Here is a 17,074-nt window from a genome sequence, read left to right on the forward strand (position 1 = left end):
CCACATGATATTTTGTTAAATGGACATTTTTGGACAAAGTTTGTTTAAATGTTATAATGGAATTATAACTAAAAATGCCTTGAAAATTCGTACAGGATGAAGAAAAGACTTGGAAAATTATGTCAATCAGGAAAGAAAATATATTTGAACTGTAATTTTTAAGATATTTTTGAAACAATAATTGATTTCGCACCACATGACATTTTGACCCTTTAAGACTACAAAAATGGCCAAGAAAAACAGCTTTTGAAAGGTTAAAAAAGGTGTATATGTGGGAGATATATTACATCTGTGGTTTCTTTTTATGAGTTTAAACCTTAAAATTAACTGTAAAAAGTAGAGCCAGACAAAAGGATTGGGCGTCACTTCATTGAGCCAAATCTCACTAACTTCAATATTTGGGTTCACCCAGTCTGTGCCAGCGGGATAAGTTTGGTACCACAAATGGCCACAAGGCGCCATTTAGACATACAAGAACTCAAGGAAGTAGGGCAATTCTTCAGACGGGTGGCTGACCAGGCTGTTGTTGTTCACTAGGGAATCTATATGTTGTTCCTCTGTGACTGACAGGTTACTGGATGAACCTTCCACGGTAGGGCAGTTAGTGGTGTGTGCTTTCCGCCGTGGTTGAACCAACTCTTCTCCTACTGATGACTTCCATGACTCAAAGAAGTTCAGGCCTCGTACAGAGGCGCACAGAAGCCTCGCGCACCGCTACCGACAAAGATCGCGAGGTGGGCCGCGAGGAGCCGGAGCCCCGCCGAGGAGAGGAGCTGGATCATGACGACAGCGGAGACTCCAAAGAAACACGACTCACCTTAATGGAAGAAGTGTTGTTGTTAGGACTGAAGGACCGAGAGGTGAGCGCAGACAGAGCCCGGAGATATAGTTTTACAGGTTTAAGTTATCTGAGATCCCAGCTAGATTACCCCAAGTCACACAACGTTAGCATTTTGTAATGCTAACTGTAGCTAACAACAAGAGCAGGCCTCGAACTTAAGCATTTTTGTAGTCTGTGGCTGAAATGGGTTTCAATTTCTTGCGTTGCGAAAGTGAGGGATACGCTGCTGTAGCTGACCAATGTGTGTTTTTAACCAGCAAGGTCAAAACAAACATCTTAGAATAATGTACAGTGCTATCTTTTCCGGTGTAATATAAATCCACGAAATGTATTTGAGAGGCGCATACGTTAATTACATTCACTCTTATTTTATAAAGTTATTCTTGAGAAGAGGGACAAAACAGACGGATAAAGCACAACATTTGAATAAAATATACACAAAATATATTTTTTTCAAATATCTGACTAAACTAACCTGGGCCATGTGAGCACAACAATGTATGTTTTCCTGAATTGCTGAATATTTTTTATTTTAAACTTTGTAGTAGGTGGATGGTGTCTGTAAAATCCCTTGTCCTGGAGCAGAACTCATAATAGTTTAAAACAAATAAAGGAATATTAAGGTAATATATTATGACAAGTATAAGTATTCAAATAAATAATTATAAAAGTATCAATAAATTGACTTAAAAATCATTTTTATATATTTTCCAACTCAACTGTTTTTGTCAACACCGTCGGACATAAAAGGAATGTAAAAAAAAAAAAAAGAGGCATTTTTGGTTATGGTTATGTTATTCTTTAGGTTTTTCTTCTTTTTTATTACGAAGTTGCTCGTCACAACCATGATAACTGACAATTTACAAAACTTTGATGAAATTTTGTGAAATAAATGCTTAATTTTGGTATACTGTAAAGATTTCATGGACCTGATGAGCTACAATATGGCCTCCTTCAGAATAACATCATATAAATTGAGGTAGTTTGGCATTTTGTCCACTCCATCAGAGTTTTTAACTGACAATGTGACTATTTTATGGAGGACGAAAACTGACATAATAAGAAATAAAAGCATAAATATATATTTAGTTTTTCAGGTCACATGACATAGAAGCTATTGAAGAGAAATACTAAATTTAAACAAACAAAAAACAAAAGGTAACAAAAATAAAAATTTTGTTAAAATGGAATAAAAAGGTAAAGCATTTATTAATTTTGACAGGAGTGTTTGGTTCAGAGATTAGTTGACAGTCCCTAATAAGTGAACCTCCGAGTGCTTGAGGGGGGAGCCAGAGAACCGCTGGCCGAAATTAGCATTCATAAATCGGATCAACCTTGAGCTAAATGCTGCTTGCTCAGCAGATATTGGAATATCCAATATCCAACTCGAAACTAACTTCACTGCAGTCGGTAACACAACAAAACCACCGGGATAAAGTTTGTTTTGATCTGTGGCCTGTAAAGATGGCACCGAGCAACTGCGCGAGACCTAAAAGTCCCACAACGTCTGACGCAGTGACGTTGGTTCCAAAGCTCTATTGACCAATAGTAGAGGAGATGGACATAGAAGGCAGCTCTTCTCATTAACATAACGATGCAGGAGGTAATGGCAAAAGGAGGGCTTGTAAAAGGAAAAAACAAAACAAAATTTCTACTTTTCATGACAAAAATGCATGTTTTTTGGAAATGAAAAAGAAAGTGTATACATTTCTTGATGGAAACTCATCTGTAAGGACAAGGAAAAACTAAATATATATTTATGCTTTTATTTCTTATGCCAGTTTTGGTCCTCCATATCTTTCAGTGATAGTGTTGACAAATTTCACTTACATGTACAGTTAATTCATTTTAATGTATTTTACATAAATGGGATCACTTCACATGTATGAAGTATTTCTTTTTACTCACTAGTTTGTCACCACCTTCAGCTTTGCGTCAACTCCGTCATGCACTGTCAACTCCATCAGATGGACTTTATGTTGTTTTTTGTTTTAAATAATATTTCTTTTGTTTCTTGAGAAGCATCTGTCTGTAAAACTGAGTAAAAATATCACTAATAGGGTCATTAAAAATAATTTTATATTTATTTTTGTCAGATGGTGTTGACAAAGTTCTGGGTCAGGTCCATTAAAAATTTAATTTTCAAAGAAATGTTGCAACTGGGAGCCTGCACCTTAGCATCTTTACATTTCCAAAGCATTGTTTGTCATATTTGAATACATAAGCTTGAGGAATAATTGCATTTTTGGGGGGAGAAAATTGAAACCCATTTTGTCCCTCTTCTCAAGAATCACTGATATATGTGTGTGTGTACATATATATATATATAAATATATATATATATATAGATTTAGACAGTTGGGATATGAACACTAACAGATCATCTGCATAAAGCGCATGTTTATGCTTCTCTGTACCTATTTTCATACCCGTAATCGATAAGTTGAAACGAATAGCAATTGTTAATGGCTCTATAACAATGGAAAACAGGCTAGGAGAACTTGGGCAACCCTGTCTACAACCTCGGGAGAGTGTGAAGGCGTCCGACAGAATTCCAATAGACAAAATCTGTGACCTGGGCCCAATAAAGAGTGTTCTTACATATCTAATAAACGTTTCCCCAAAATTCATAACTCTGTCTCAAAAAGAAAATCAGATTAAATTATGTCAAATGCCTTCTAAGCATCCATGGAAAGTATCACTTGGGGTTACGTCTTTCTTTTAGCAATATCAATAACATGAAACAACCTCCGAATATTGTACACTCCCTGTCTTTTCTTACCAAATCCTGTTCAATCTGCATAGATAATTTTTGGAATGATTTTCTCCAGTCGAGATGCAATTTAGACAAGACCTTATAGTCTGAATTAAGAAAGCTTGGGCGTCTATAATTACAGTACTTTTATATAACTTTTCTAGGCTTGGGAAGTAATGTTATTGTTGTGAGCTCTAAAGATTAAGAAAGTGCTATCCTTTGATGATGTTTGTAAGGGGGATTAATAATTCATTTGAAAAGGTTTTAAAATATTCAAGTGGAAAGCCGATGGGCCCTGGGGCTTTTGTATTTTGTAAGGATTTAACAGCAAGAGAACCTCTTCACATTTCATTATCCAGGATGTCTTTATCGGCTGTGTTAATCTTGGTTAAATGTGACTGTTACAAAAATTGTTTTATTTCTTCATTGTCAAGTTCAGATTTATATAACAATATTCTTTGAATTGCAAATTTGTCTTTTTTAGATGTCTACTATCATTTGTTTTAATATTCTAAATAACTTTTTATCTGCTGCTCCAGAAGTTTGCTTGTTTTGTTACCAAATTCATAGCAATATTTTGTTCTAGCCATTGTTGCTCCAGCTTTAGTTGTACACAGGTTGTTTTGTTCTTGAATGGTCAATCTCCAAAGTGCTTAGATCTTTTTCTAATTGAGAAAGCTGCTCCATTTTTTGTTTTATATGTGGGACATGAAATAATGTGTCCCCTCATATAAGCCTTGATTGCTTCTCATATATTTGAATGTGAGGAGGTATTTAAATTTACTTCCAGATATGCATTGATTTTGGTATTCATAAAAGTAAACTGCGGCTCTCGAAGTGAATATTCTATGAATATCCACCTAGGAGAGGAAGAAACAGGTTGGCAGAATTTCAATTCCATTGGTAAGGGATTATAGTCTGGCTACTAAATAAAAGCAATTTTTTATTTGTGACAGTACTGTCTGTGAAGTCAAAAACCTGCCAGTTCTTGAGTAAGTGCTATGAACATTGGAATAGAATGAATAGTCTTTGCTGGTTGGACTTAAAAACTAGGTTGTAATCGCCACTTAAAATACATCAACTGTTGCCAATTTTACAATTAAATCATAAAAAAATTGTGGGGTTGTCCAAATTGGGGCCTATAAGGACGCAAGTACTACCCTGTTTGTATTTATTACACAATCAAAACTAAGCTACTGTTTTTCACAGATCTCATGTTCGGACAGTGAAAGTTAAAACTTTTTTTTTTTTTTTTTCAAGTTTGTTGTGGAAAAAATTATTACCAAGCACCGTTCAGGTAAAATCACTCAATCAGATTTATTTATGAATTGAGCACAACTCGGAGAGCTCGTAGGACAATCAATCATGAAGTAATTCTGGATGGAAAGCTCTGCCAGGTAGAGACAACACATGAGTTTTATACCATGGATAAGGAATTCAAAACAAATGGGTGAGACAGTCTGGTTCTCATGCAGCTGTAGAAACAACTTCCAACCTTGTACATGTAACCCAATTAGTTCTTTTGGTAGGAGTTCACAAGCATTTCATATAACATGATCAGCAGATATTAACTTGTAATAATTTTCCACCACAAGTTACGTGCTGCAGCTTTAAGCACATGTTTGATGTGAAAGTTCGCTGTCCAGTGGAACGCGAACAATGCTACGTCTATGAAATATTACATCTCAGTAGTGCATAGCGGTGAGAGCAGAACCCAGCGTCTTACACAGCTAGCTCAATGAATGAAATTATTTTCATTATCTAAATGAACCGTCCTCTTGTCCCTGGTCAAACGGAGCACTTTTTTTTGTCCCTGAAGTTCAGAAACTTCACGAGGATAGGTCTGATGCTCTCCCCAGGCAGTATCCTCTCTTGATGGTGACCGGAATTAACATTTGATCTTCTACTCCGGTTTTCCAGCTCGTCTGTTGTCTCTTCAGAAAAGTGATCTCCTTCTCCATTTTACCTATGCGTGCCTGTGCATCGGAGAGGTTATCTTCATTAGCTCCGACCCTGGTCTCCATTTCCTGTATCTGTTCGGCCAGCATTGACAATGATGATTCTATCTTTGTTAGTAACTGTTGTATATAATCTGGTTTATATTCCCTTTAAGCTCTTCTTTCAATTCACAGATAGCCTCATCAGGGATTTCAATGTTGTTTTATCTTGATCAGCCGCCATCTTCCCCACATGCGAGGACTCTGCCTTGAGCTGAAGAACTTCCAAAAAAAGTTAGACTTCGGCTACAATTGGTCAGGTTCGAGTAGAAAGTATTTGTCCACTTTATTTTAAGAATAGACTCTACATCTGGAGCAAAGCAATTATTGGTATTGAGTCATCGCCGCTGAGGCCTACCCGGAGCTCATAGACACGCCTGCATCACTTGACTCCGTGAACGATGACTTTGATTTTCTGCACTGTTATAGAATTGTAGGCTGCTTGTAGTTTTAGAAATCGCAGCAGAAGGTTTCTAAAACTCCACACGCATCCAAATATTGCAACCAAATATTTAATTAACATTAAAGTAGTCACGTTCAAATCGGCTCTTCTCCCTTCGTTGTGGAGGATGGTTGTTTACAGTACAGGGAATTTCTTGTAATATACATAGTGTCAAAGTGGCACATTACAAGAATAAAAAATAATAAAAAGAGTAATCTCACCAGTATTTCTGCCATCACCTGACGAGGTCCCCATTGCCTCCTTGACATGGTCACTCCACTGTACACTGTACTGTTCTTCTATTTGCACAAACTCTGACAGCCATTCCATCTTAAAAGAAGCGCATTTCTTTTTTACTTTAGCTTGATGAGTTGATGTCCCACTGCCCGTTTGGTTAGACATGATAAGATGTTAGCTTTCGCGTCTCTTAACTGCGCCGCACTATTCTTACCTACCTAATCTGCAACGGGCCAAAACGCAAGGGAACAAAGCACGTACACACAATAGCATGCGATGATTGGCTGCGTAGCTAAATTGAACTGTATTGTATCATTTGCTGGACACCTGTGACTCACTGAGTTAGATCGCAAAATAGTACAGAAAAAAATGTATTGGTCCATAGTGAAAACTGATGTCTGAGCTCAATGTCCAGTTTACGTTGGACTTTATTTTATGCGCTGCATAGATTTTCTTGTGTGCTGAGAATGTGCGAGCAGTGCGCTATTGTCAAGCGTATAGCTTAGGGGGAACATTGACTCCCAACTACACCATGATTTGGAGACATTAAGGTTCATCATGCAACTGTAGTGACAAAAAAACCCTGGACTGAGCCAAACCTTTATGTCAGTGTACACATCTTCAAACAGCAAATAAGGTAAATGGCTCACTGTGCACTTAACTGAATTACTCACCTTCAACAACATCAAGGTGAATGTAAACATCATTGATACTGGAGCAGACCAAATAAGTGCATGCTTCTGGAGCGAGAGGCGGGCTCATGGGGCAGAGCAGCCAATCAGAACATTATGAGTGCCATGTTTGAAAACTCTGGAGTTTAGTTTTTGATTTAACTATCAAACAAAAACACAAATGTCAAATGAAAACGCATGTCTCAACAAGAATTAAATGTCAGATGAGTGTCAGAATAACAGAAGCTGATTGTTTCTCTTCTTTTTAAAGAAAATCTTTAAAAAGATTGTTTTTAAAGAGCTACAATAATCAGCTTGTAGCTCTGCTCACAGCTGATTATTGTCCCTTAACCCTTGTGTTTACAAATGGGGTCCAACTGACCCTACACCTGTATCACTTGTATCATTTTACTTAGTCCTCGTACGTTTGCCTCAGTCCTCACACGCACAAGGGTTAATCATACACTTTATTTCTCACTCAAGTTTTTTATCACTGTTGGTCTCTTAATAGGTCTTCCTCTTAAAAATGTGTTAAACACTGGACTTCCAATGCTAATGGTATGGACGATAGATAAGCTGATTAGAGTTGTGGAGCATTCACAAGCTGTTTGTTAAAAAAGAGCAGTAATTAATAACATGGGGATATAATGGCATCTATTCAAGGATACTCTGCTAATTCATATTTTCCATGTAGAGAAATTGCTTTCACTATTACACTACTCAAAATAAAGTGAACACCTAAACAAAATATTGTAACTCAAAATCAGTCATACTTTTGTGGAATGTCACCAGTGAAGTGTTACAATAAGTAACACTTATTGTGAATACATTTCACCTGCTGGTGTGCAAATGGAACACACAACAGGTGTAAATGAGAGGCAATTAGCAATACAACTCCTACAAAAGTAACATAAAATACTGTGATTTACCATGGCACAGGGCTACACGTCCTTCTGGAATGACTGCATATCATCGGGCTTGCGGGGCTGCATGCTGATTGAATTGGCCCTACGAGGACGCCTTCAGCTGGAGCCATGTGGTGTGAGGAGGAGAGGTCTGCTGTCCAGAAAGGTACAACTTCATGGTCTGCATTGGGTGGAAGAAATGGGAATGGAACTTCTGATTTTTAGTATTGCTGCTAAACTGATTCATATAGTTTTAACCATCGTTTACATTTGAAACCAGATATTTACAAACACTAAACATACACATTTTTTTCTCCCTGTCTGAAGTTAAATCTGATCAGACTTGTTTTGTTTTAGGCCATTTACTTTAGGAAATAGAAATAATTTGGGTTATTCTAACTGAAATAAACAAGGGAGAATTAGTCTCATTTAACCCCAGACAATGAGAAAAATGTGTGTATATCTTTTTATTCAGTGTAAATAAATATATAGTTTCAACTAGGCCTGTCGCAATAAACAGTAAATCAATTAATTGCACGATAAATTAAAATGAGCTTGATAATAAAATGAGGGTGATAATATTGCTTGCTTGTTTTCGTCTCGCTCTCTTTCTACCAAAGAGACTGGGTGACAAAAAGCTTCACTCTGGTGCCTCTAGTTACTCTTCCCTTCCTTGGTAATGGCTAATCACACAAAACCTTGGTTTTCCGTCACTCGGGGTGAACCTCAGTTGAACAATTTTCAACTTTCTTGTGTAGTGTCGCTAGCCCGTGTGTGCACGTCTGCATGTATGAGGTAGAAATTTCACATGCACGAATTACGCTGTTCGCTCGGTTGGATGAGGATAAGCGGCTGTCGCTTCACCACACAAGCTACATAGAAGTAAATGGAGAGGGAGCAGCGCTGTCTCCCGTCACCATGTTTACCTGCATCTGTTACGTGCTATGTTTGTGGTTTCCTACCACAGAGCTTAGCATAAATGCCCCGGAGAACCGCTGCTTTTAGGCTGAATGTGACAGCTGGCAGCGCTTTGGATTTACATTCAAACCTGAACCTGTGGGCCTGCTATATGCTATATTAGGTAACACTTTATTTGAAGGGGGGTGAATAAGACTGTCATGACACTGTCATAAACATGACATAACACCTGTCATGAACATGAATAAGCCTTCATGAATATTTATGACTGTTGTCATAAAGCGTCATTCGGTAAATTATGACACTTTTAATACAAAGTTGACATTATTCAAAATGTCTTTGTTATGACAACTTGACAATAACCAAGAAATCATTACTGTTTAAACTTTACCTTTAATAACATAAAGTTACCTAATTTTTAAAGTGCAATCAGTAATACTTTTATAACAAATTTATATCAGTAATGATTTCTTGGTTAATGTCAAGTTGTCATAACAAAGACATTTTGAATAATGTCAACTTTGTATTAAAAGTGTCATAATTTACCGAATGACCCTTTATGACAACAGTCATAAATATTCATGAAGGCTTATTCATGTTCATGACATGTGTTATGTCATGTTAATGACAGAGTCATGACAGTCTTATTCACCCCCCTTCAAATAAAGTGTTACCCTATATTATAAGTCATAGCGGGTCTTATAATATTTGTTGTTACTACAATGTAATCAATGTAGTTGATTACATGCAGCTACAATGTTATCATCCGATGCAGGTTTCCTTGCTTAGGGGAAAAGAAAAAAAAAAACTTCAACCAAAGGACTGTTTCGGTCCACTATCACTGAGGTATTTAATCAACAAAATACAAAAGGCCAGTGCAAAATAGTGTGCACTAAGACAGCTTGCAAATCACAAAAAAGATGATTCTCTTTTGATCTAATTAGAAACCCACCATTTTGAAAAATCTGCAAACATTTGTGTACTGCACTGCACAGAATTAAGTTTATGCCTTTTTTCCCCCACAAAAGTCCTTACTGGCAGTAGAGCCTGTAACAGCCCAATGATAAATAAATGTTGAAGGGCAAGTTTATTTACAAAATCTTCATAACGCAATTCATTTATTTATTGTTTATGTATTTTGAACATTTAAAAGTTCCAGTTCCAGTGTTAAGTGTTCTTTAGAAATTAGTTTATTGATGTTTGAGAGGGTGTATTTGCATTGTTATGCCATTTTATGATATTAGTTAGCAATGATCTCAAAATGACAATATTGTAGTTTATCGCAATAATTTCTGGGACAATTATTCGCCCAGCAAAATGTTTTATCAGGCCTAGTTTCAACTGTAGATGTTTGGAGATGAGCAAACGTACTCAAGCTTGCAATGCTTCTTGAAACCGGTCATTTAATATAAAACTATAGATGAACTTAGGAATGAACTCCCTATTTGTGTTCTTCATTCCCAATATACCCTGACAAATGTTTTTCCACAGCTCTAGTAGAAGACATGAATAATTCTGCACCCTTTGTAACTTACAATTCTTTTTTTTTTGACTGGGTGTTTGTCTTCTAACTAAAATTCCCAGGTGCTTTGTAAGTCAGATGCTCCAACAGGAGATGTGCTTCTGGATGAGGCTTTAAAACACATCAAGGAAACCCAGCCCCCAGAGACTGTGCAAAGCTGGATTGAACTGCTGAGTGGTGGGTTCACATATTTTCTCTGAAACTTTTACTGTGAAAATGTCTTCACCAATATATTTTTGCTACAACATGCAACTGTTGTAGGGAGATTTTGATAACATTGGAATAATGTAATTATGATAAAACATGAATGAATAATTATTTGTAATTCCAGACATGAGACAATACTGCTTAGTTTGGCTGTATTTCTCAGAGGATTAAAATGCCATGGTTTCTAACCAGGAGTGGAAATTAGCACCCATCACTGGCCAAATGCGGGTAAAAGTATGAAGTGACTTATAAATTGGAGCAACGCACCTGCCACTGTGGCTGGTTGACAATTTGAACAGATTCAGTTTGAACTTCTGTCCAGGAGAGGACTGACCATCTTGAGTATAGACTAATGCACATACTGTATAAGGGGTGGCCCTAGGCTGTCATAATTTAACAAAAAAAGTACATGAAATATAATTTTTATTGACTGTGACAGCCCATCAGTTGATTTTATTGATGGACATTGGGCTTATCCAATTAAATCCTTCAGTCCTAATTGCACCCCACTCCCTCCTCGAGGTTATAAATGGCTCCATTTAAGCTAACCAGAGTCCGAGAAAAGTGAGCGGATACGAGACGAGGCGGGTCAGAAAAACTACGACCCTAGGCTAAAAACAAAGGCTAAAAAGCACCTGAGCCCATTCAGAAAAATGTGTCAAACTATCCGATATGTTTACCACACAAACTTTGACAGCTGGAGCAGATTGTGGAGTGGAGAAAAAGGGGGAGTTGGCAGTTCAAGGGATTCATTATCGTCGGAGGAGGATGATGATGAGAGAAACGTGACCAGGGACAGATTGAGGAAGAGTTCAGATTAACTGCTGCTGCTCGGTAAGAAGAAGTGGAAATGTAGGCAGGATGACGGGTGTGATAAAAATAACACGATGTGTTAAATTTTAACACGTGCCGCATCAGCTCAAGGACGACACGTGTTGTGTTGTTTTTGACACTAATGTGTATGTTGTTTTAACACAACTATTGTGTCATTGAAACCAACACAAAACATATGTTGAAATGTGTCCTTTTGACACACATGCAAAATGTGTTTTCATAGATTGGGTCAAATAAAAATTTACATTTTCATATGAGAATATAAAAATACATACTTTTATTAAAATTAAGTGTTACAACAATAAGTTTTACGACAGTCACAATATGTAAATCATATGCACAAGTAAAAATCAAATAATCAATTAGTTCACCAGTCAACATGTTATTTTCTTCAAAGTCAAGCTAACAAAATATACCCATTTTCTAAAGTTATTCAACACCACAGGTTTTAAAATCCTTACTCTCTGTATCATATATTTTTTGTAACATTCTGTGAACAAGTACAAAAAAATACATGGCTACAAAAATCACAAAAGAGCTGATGAGAAATAACATTTATCTGTTTTGCAGTTAAATGGAAACATGCATTTACAGTCCAGTAGTCGTCAACCAAACCAAGATGAGAATAAAATTATTGCTCCTGCTTTTTTCCCCTTGGCTCCACCAGATCACAGAACACCACAGTGCTACTAACAGCTGTTAAATGTTCCAACCGTTACTTTTAACATTTCTTAAAGAGACAGCAACCTTTAAGTTGGAACGAAAAAAATGCACCAACATGTAATTACATGTAACATGTAATTAGCCCTTAATTGCATTAACTACACAAATAAGGACCATTTTCAATTCAAAGACAACCCACCACCTGTCTGTGCCATAATAATATGCTAGCTAGCTTTGACATGAAACCCAGCATAACATTTCAGAGTACCGTGTCATAGCAACAAAAATACCATAATACTTTTTACAGCTAGTGATTTAAGAAAATTCACATAAATCTAACTTGATACCAATTCATTAAAACAAATACAAGGTATATACATACCAAAGTGGTTATTCCAAAATTAGTGGCTTCAATCTTTGCCTCGTTTGTCAACTTGATCCATACTGCGGGAAAACCTTCCTCCAACCAGAAGACTTCATTTGGTGACTGAATCCCACCCAGTTATGGTGCCTTGATGTTGCCACTTGCTTATCAGCCAATGTGAGGTTATCAGCTAAATTTTCGTAGCTCATAGCCATTTCTAATTATATTTATTGTAAATGTTAAAGAATGTCTGTTTTTTAGCAAACACAGGAATAATGATGGCATGTGGAATTAATAATGAACACGTTCTGAGATGATTTTAAAAATAATAAGAATAATTGTGAATTTCAGTAGAAAACGTAATAAGGGAAAACAAATAGAGCAGTTAGAAAACAGCTACTGATACCATTTAAAAATGTCTAAAAAAATGACTAGTCACATCTCCAATAAATACTATTTGGGGAGTTGTAGCCAAAATGTGGAAATATTCAACATAGGAAATGACTGCAAGAATGTTTGGGTTGTGTCAGGCACGTGCAGAGGGGGGTCTGGGGGTGCTTGAGCACCTGCCCCTTTTGCTCCTTGCCCCCAAGAATCCTTTTGGTCAATTTTTTTTGTATTATTATTATTTTCTAAGCCCTCTTCTGACACATAATAACATGTACTAAATATATATATATATATATATATATATATATATATATTCATTTTTTTTTGTACAACATAATAAGCCCTACGGTCACCTTGCTACCTTTGACCTTTTGCCCATGACGCATGACGCAATTGCCTCTCGCACAGTGAGATAAGGCAGCTAACTGGAGCTCAACATAGAGAACGTTCCAGATTACAGAACAGTTTTTGGTGAATTAAAAAAAAAAACAAACGTTTTTGATTTATAAAGTGGAGTAGACTTGCTACTTGTCAGATGACGGAAAACGTTAAAGTATCGTTTCTGCTTCAGCACGGAGTAGCGGTTTAAGCAGAGAGGTAATAAAATACAACAGACACTGACAGGCCTCTGCGTCTGCCTTTCTCTGAAGAACTACTGAGCGGGAGGAGACAGCCAGGTGAGGAAAAACTGTTCTGATCTATCGATTCAGTATTTTTATCATACAGACATTAGGCTGTTGTTGTTGTGCTATTAGCTAGCTGCTAGCTACGACTTTGCTAGCAAAGCAAGATAACTGGAAAGCTTCTTCCATGTATTGTTAATGATATCAGTCATTCTTCAGTATCGCTTATGCAATAGGGGCACATCGCCCGTCCAAACCGATCATCTCCATAATGGATACATGTCTTCTAATTTCCTTTGCTGCGTAATGTACATTGCATTTATTCTAGCGTTAGGTAAATGTATCTTGGAGAATAGCACTTAAATAAAAGTCCAACAAGCATATTCATTTAGAATTAAAAATAACTCACCCTGAATTACCATGATAGATATAATGTATGTAATAAAAGTGTGTCATTAATGAAGGGGAAAAAACTCAATCCAGACTTTAAGTAAGTTTATGGTCTGGTTCGCAGAGTATAAAGTTAATTTTTTATTTATTTTTTTCCCAATTATTCAATGGAAAAACAAGAAAGCTAACCTCAGTTAAGTAAAACAAAATTGTAATCAAAACGTTTGGAATTGTAATGATTTTGTTTTTAAAAACAAAACATTGTGTTTAAAACACTTTTTTTTAAACAACTCATTTTTGTCTTGTGAACTTAAAAAGTTATTTGCCAAACAAACTTTTATTTGCACACATCAGAAATCTTTATTTTGCAATTTTAGGCCCTGTCCACAACGTCATGTGAGAATCACAAGTAAAACTTTGAGTCACAAACAAAAACTTAGAATAGCAGGAAAAGATTTCTGACATGCACAAATAAGTTTGTTTTGCAAATAATTTTTTCACTTCTTGAGACACAAATGTGTGATTTTAATTTAAAAAAAAGTTTTTTAAGCAAAACTCAGTAGGCTTTTCTCATGGTGACATGCATTAACAATAACATTTTTGCTTTTGTTTTTTTCTTTTTTCTGCAGTTCCACATTAAAGTTTGATGCAGCTCTGCTTTCCTGAATGGACCATCTTCATCTCCACTGCAAATGTAGCAAACAGGCAGCTCTTTTTTTTATAGATTCCAGTACACTAAAAGGCTGCATTGTGCCCTTGTTTATATTTTTAATAGTGTAATTCTATAAAGACAAAATATGTCTGGTGGTCTAGGTCTGATTTACATATCTTGCTATATTGCGGGTTTGAATATTGCAATACTTTCCTATAACAAAATAGACCTGCAGAAAGAAATTACTAATAAAATATCTTACATATGCATAGCTGTATGCTCTATATAGAGATTTTCCTTAACTTTGATTGTATATCTCAAAATTTTGTAATTTATCATTGTTTATTAAACTCTGAAAGCTGTGTGGCTTTAATATTCTGTCCTAGAATGCGGTTAGATGTGCCCCCCCTTTTTTTTTGAGCACCTGCCCCTTTAGTGGTCTCTGCGTGGCCCTGGGTTGTGTAGTTAAAATTTGCTGTTAGTAATTACTTCAAGTGAACTTATACAAATATGTTAAGGTAACCATTCTTGGTTGCCGTATTTTCCGGACTACAAAGTGTGCTCTGTAGTCCGTGTATTTTCAGGCAGTTCATTTTTTCGTTTGAAATGAAAAAACAAAAATACTCTTTTTTTCGTTTTTCGTTTATCAAACCAAAAACGAACTGCCTATAATTCCCCTTCCATGGTAAACCATGGAAGGGGAATTATAGGACCCCATAACATTTAGCTAACACCAGCATTATTTTAAATTAAAATCAGAATTCTGAGAAAAAAAAACCCAACAGAATTTTGAGATTAAAGTCAGAATTCTGACTTTTTTTCCGTGGCCCTAATCCTATTCCAAAGGTAAACATTTATTTAGTTAATCTTTTAATAATCTAATAACATTGGCACATTATTTCAAACATTTTCTAATTAGAAACAGCTGCATTTTTATTGTATATTTTGGATAAATATACTTTTCTGCATGCTTGTTCATGACATAACGGATTATAATTTTTATGCAAATGCTATTCATAAAGGAAAAACTTTAAAAAAAATTATAGGGTTTGAATGATTGGTCTGGCAAAATGTTCAAATTGCGGTTTGAGCGTCTTTATAGCCAGAGCAGATTAAAGGTTGGTAAAAGTTGGGTGGACTAGCCCTTTAGCCAGTTACTGAATCGGAAGCTGCATTCAGAAGCCATTAGCTTCATATACAAAACAAAGTCATCATATAACACTTTCTGTGTGAAGGTATCATGATGAGATTAATTACACGCCGCTTTGGATGAGTTTACAAACAAAGTGTGCGGGACAGTGAGAACTTCCGGGTCAGACTGCTTGTCAAAAATGAAATCATGAAAATCGAAACTGAGCGCTCGTTATCCGTGTTTTCCATTTCCGTTTTGTGCACTGAATGGGAAATCGGATAAAGAGCTGTTTGCCGATTTCCGATTTTGGTTTGTTAAACGAAAACTAATCTATTTTCGTTTTTTCATTTCAAACGAAAAAACGAACTGCCTGAAAATACACGGACCTGGCTCGTTATCTGATTTTCCATTTAGTGCACAAAACGAAAATGGAAAAAAACAGATAACGAGTGGGTCTGTGTATTTTCTGGCAGTTCGTTTTTTTGTTTGAAATTAAAAATGAGAAAACGGAAATAAACTCGTTTTGTCGTTTTCTGTTTAGAAAACCAAAATCAGAAATCTGATTTTTTGCTCATTATCCGATTTCCCATTTAGTGCACAAAACGAAAATGGAAAAAACGGATAACGAGCTGTCAATTTCGATTTTCATTATTTCATTTTTGACAAGTGGTCTGAAGTTCTCTCTGTCTGGCACAGTTTGTTTTTGTAAACTCGTCCAAAGCGGCATGTAATTAATTTGATCATGACACCTTCACACAGAAAGCCTTATACTCCGACTTTGTTTTGTATATGAAGTTAATGGCTTCTAAATGCAGCTTCCAATTCAGTAAATGGCTAAAGGGCTAGTCCGCCCAATTTTTACCAACCTTCAATCTGCTGTGGTTGAAAAAGATGCTCAAACCACGACTGGAACATTCTGCCCAACACTTCAGTCAAATACTATAGCTTTTTAAGTTTTTCCTTTCTGAATAGCATTATCATACCAATTATACTCCAGTATGTTATGAACAAGCATGCAGAAAAGGTTATCCAAAATATACAATAAAATGTATCCATTTCTACCAGGTAGTAAATGTTTGAAATAATGTGCCAATTAGATTATTAAAAGCTTAACTAAATGAATGTTTGCCTACGGAAGAGGATTTGGGAAAGAAAAAAGAAAAACATCATTATGACTTTAATCTAAAAAAATAATAAGTATGACTGTCCAATTAGAAATGAAAACCTTTGTCCCCTTCATGAGACTATTTACTTATAACTTATTAGACTCAACTGACTAAACATAGTGAACAACTTTTGAGTTGATACTTTCTATTATTTCTTAGCTCTGGATTTATAAGCAGGAAACATTAAAATAATTATTTCATATTTAATTTGTATCAACCTATATGTAGACAGAGCTTTAAACTCAAATCTTACAAAATAAACAGAGACAAAATGTTTTCATAAAAATGTATTTATCACAATAACATACTGCTCCTCCTCTCCTGGGGCTGCCACCTTATCGTGGTGGAGGGGTTTGAGTGTCCCA

At 36.0% G+C, this 17,074-nt stretch overlaps 1 protein-coding gene and 1 long non-coding RNA gene across 2 annotated transcripts in view; one reads left to right on the forward strand and one right to left on the reverse strand.

Moving 5' to 3' along the window:
- The first annotated feature begins 378 nt into the window (after positions 1–378).
- The window catches only part of LOC103132398 (Golgi phosphoprotein 3-like), a 20,279-nt gene continuing 3,583 nt past the window's right edge, over positions 379–17,074 (forward strand). The window contains exons 1-3 of the mRNA XM_007544200.2: positions 379–860; positions 7,883–8,014; positions 10,351–10,465. Coding sequence (XP_007544262.2) covers positions 651–860; positions 7,883–8,014; positions 10,351–10,465 — 457 coding nt within the window. The 5' untranslated portion in view covers positions 379–650. The remainder of the gene's footprint in view (positions 861–7,882; positions 8,015–10,350; positions 10,466–17,074) is intronic.
- Positions 11,582–14,668, reverse strand: LOC107835113 (uncharacterized). The gene is made up of 3 exons (XR_001660943.1): positions 14,658–14,668; positions 13,016–13,020; positions 11,582–11,793 (listed from the first exon to the last, which is right to left on the reverse strand). It is a non-coding gene; the product is annotated as an uncharacterized LOC107835113 (long non-coding RNA).

The sequence above is a fragment of the Poecilia formosa genome, unplaced genomic scaffold (assembly GCF_000485575.1).
Source record: "Poecilia formosa unplaced genomic scaffold, Poecilia_formosa-5.1.2 Scaffold1031, whole genome shotgun sequence".
Taxonomy (NCBI): Eukaryota; Metazoa; Chordata; class Actinopteri; order Cyprinodontiformes; family Poeciliidae; genus Poecilia; species Poecilia formosa.